Source organism: Propithecus coquereli, unplaced genomic scaffold, assembly GCF_000956105.1.
Source record: "Propithecus coquereli isolate 6110/MARCELLA unplaced genomic scaffold, Pcoq_1.0 Scaffold303, whole genome shotgun sequence".
Taxonomy (NCBI): domain Eukaryota; kingdom Metazoa; phylum Chordata; class Mammalia; order Primates; family Indriidae; genus Propithecus; species Propithecus coquereli.
The window spans coordinates 3,504-4,384 of NW_012148653.1; the positions used below are offsets into that span (position 1 = coordinate 3,504).

The 881-nt window shown below is 49.1% G+C and overlaps 1 protein-coding gene across 1 annotated transcript in view; it reads left to right on the forward strand.

The window, feature by feature from the left end:
• The window catches only part of LOC105814717 (melanoma-associated antigen B16-like), a 1,483-nt gene extending 929 nt beyond the window's left edge, over positions 1-554 (forward strand). The window contains exon 2 of the mRNA XM_012649793.1: positions 300-554. Coding sequence (XP_012505247.1) covers positions 300-554 — 255 coding nt within the window. The remainder of the gene's footprint in view (positions 1-299) is intronic.
• The last annotated feature ends 327 nt before the right edge of the window (positions 555-881 follow it).

An 881-nucleotide genomic window follows, 5' to 3' on the forward strand; every position in this document is an offset into this window, starting at 1 on the left:
TCTTCGGCCTTGATGTGAAGGAAGTAGACCCCACCAGCCACCGCTATGGCCTCTTCATCAAGCTGGGCCTCACCTACGACGGGATGCTGAGTGTTGAAGAGGATGTGCCCAAGACCGGCCTCCTGATCCTGATCCTGGGTGCGATCTTCATGAAGGGCAACCGTGCCACTGAAGAGGAAGTCTGGGAAGTGCTGAATGTGATGGGGCTATATCCCGGGAGGAGGCACTTCCTCTTTGGAGAGCCCAGCGGGTTCATCGCCAAAGATTTGGTGAAGGAGGAGTACCTGGAGTACCGCCAGGTGCCCAACAGTGATCCTGCACAGTATGAATTCCTGTGGGGCCCAAGAGCCCACGCTGAAACCACAAAGATGAAAGTCCTGGAGTTTGTGGCCAAGGTTCATGGGACTGACCCAAGTGCTTTCCCTTCTCAGTATGAGGAGGCTCTGCGAGATGAAGAAGAGAGAGCTGAAGCGAGAATTTCAGTTAGGGCTGGCTCTACTTCCACGGCCACTGCGAGTTCCAGTGCCATGTCTGGCAGCTCCTCCCACACCTAGTGAAGTCGGGGATAGATGCTTCATCCCTTTGAAGAGGGCGGTTAGTGTTCAAGGAATGTAGGCCCAGGGTGGAGCTGGAGGGAATCGTCTATGTGTTCCTATTTTGTGTGCGTAACTTGACGATTTATTCTTTGATTTTTTGATGCGTGTGTTATACAAATGTGTTTTCTTTTAATAGAGCTTTAATTATGTTCAAAATCTTCATGTTTCCAATGATTTTGATCACGCATTTAATGCTGTTCGTGAGGTTTAATAGTAAGAGCTCTTCTTGTGTGAAACATAGTGTAAAGCCATCCATCGTATTTTGTGATCTGGAGTAAGATAACG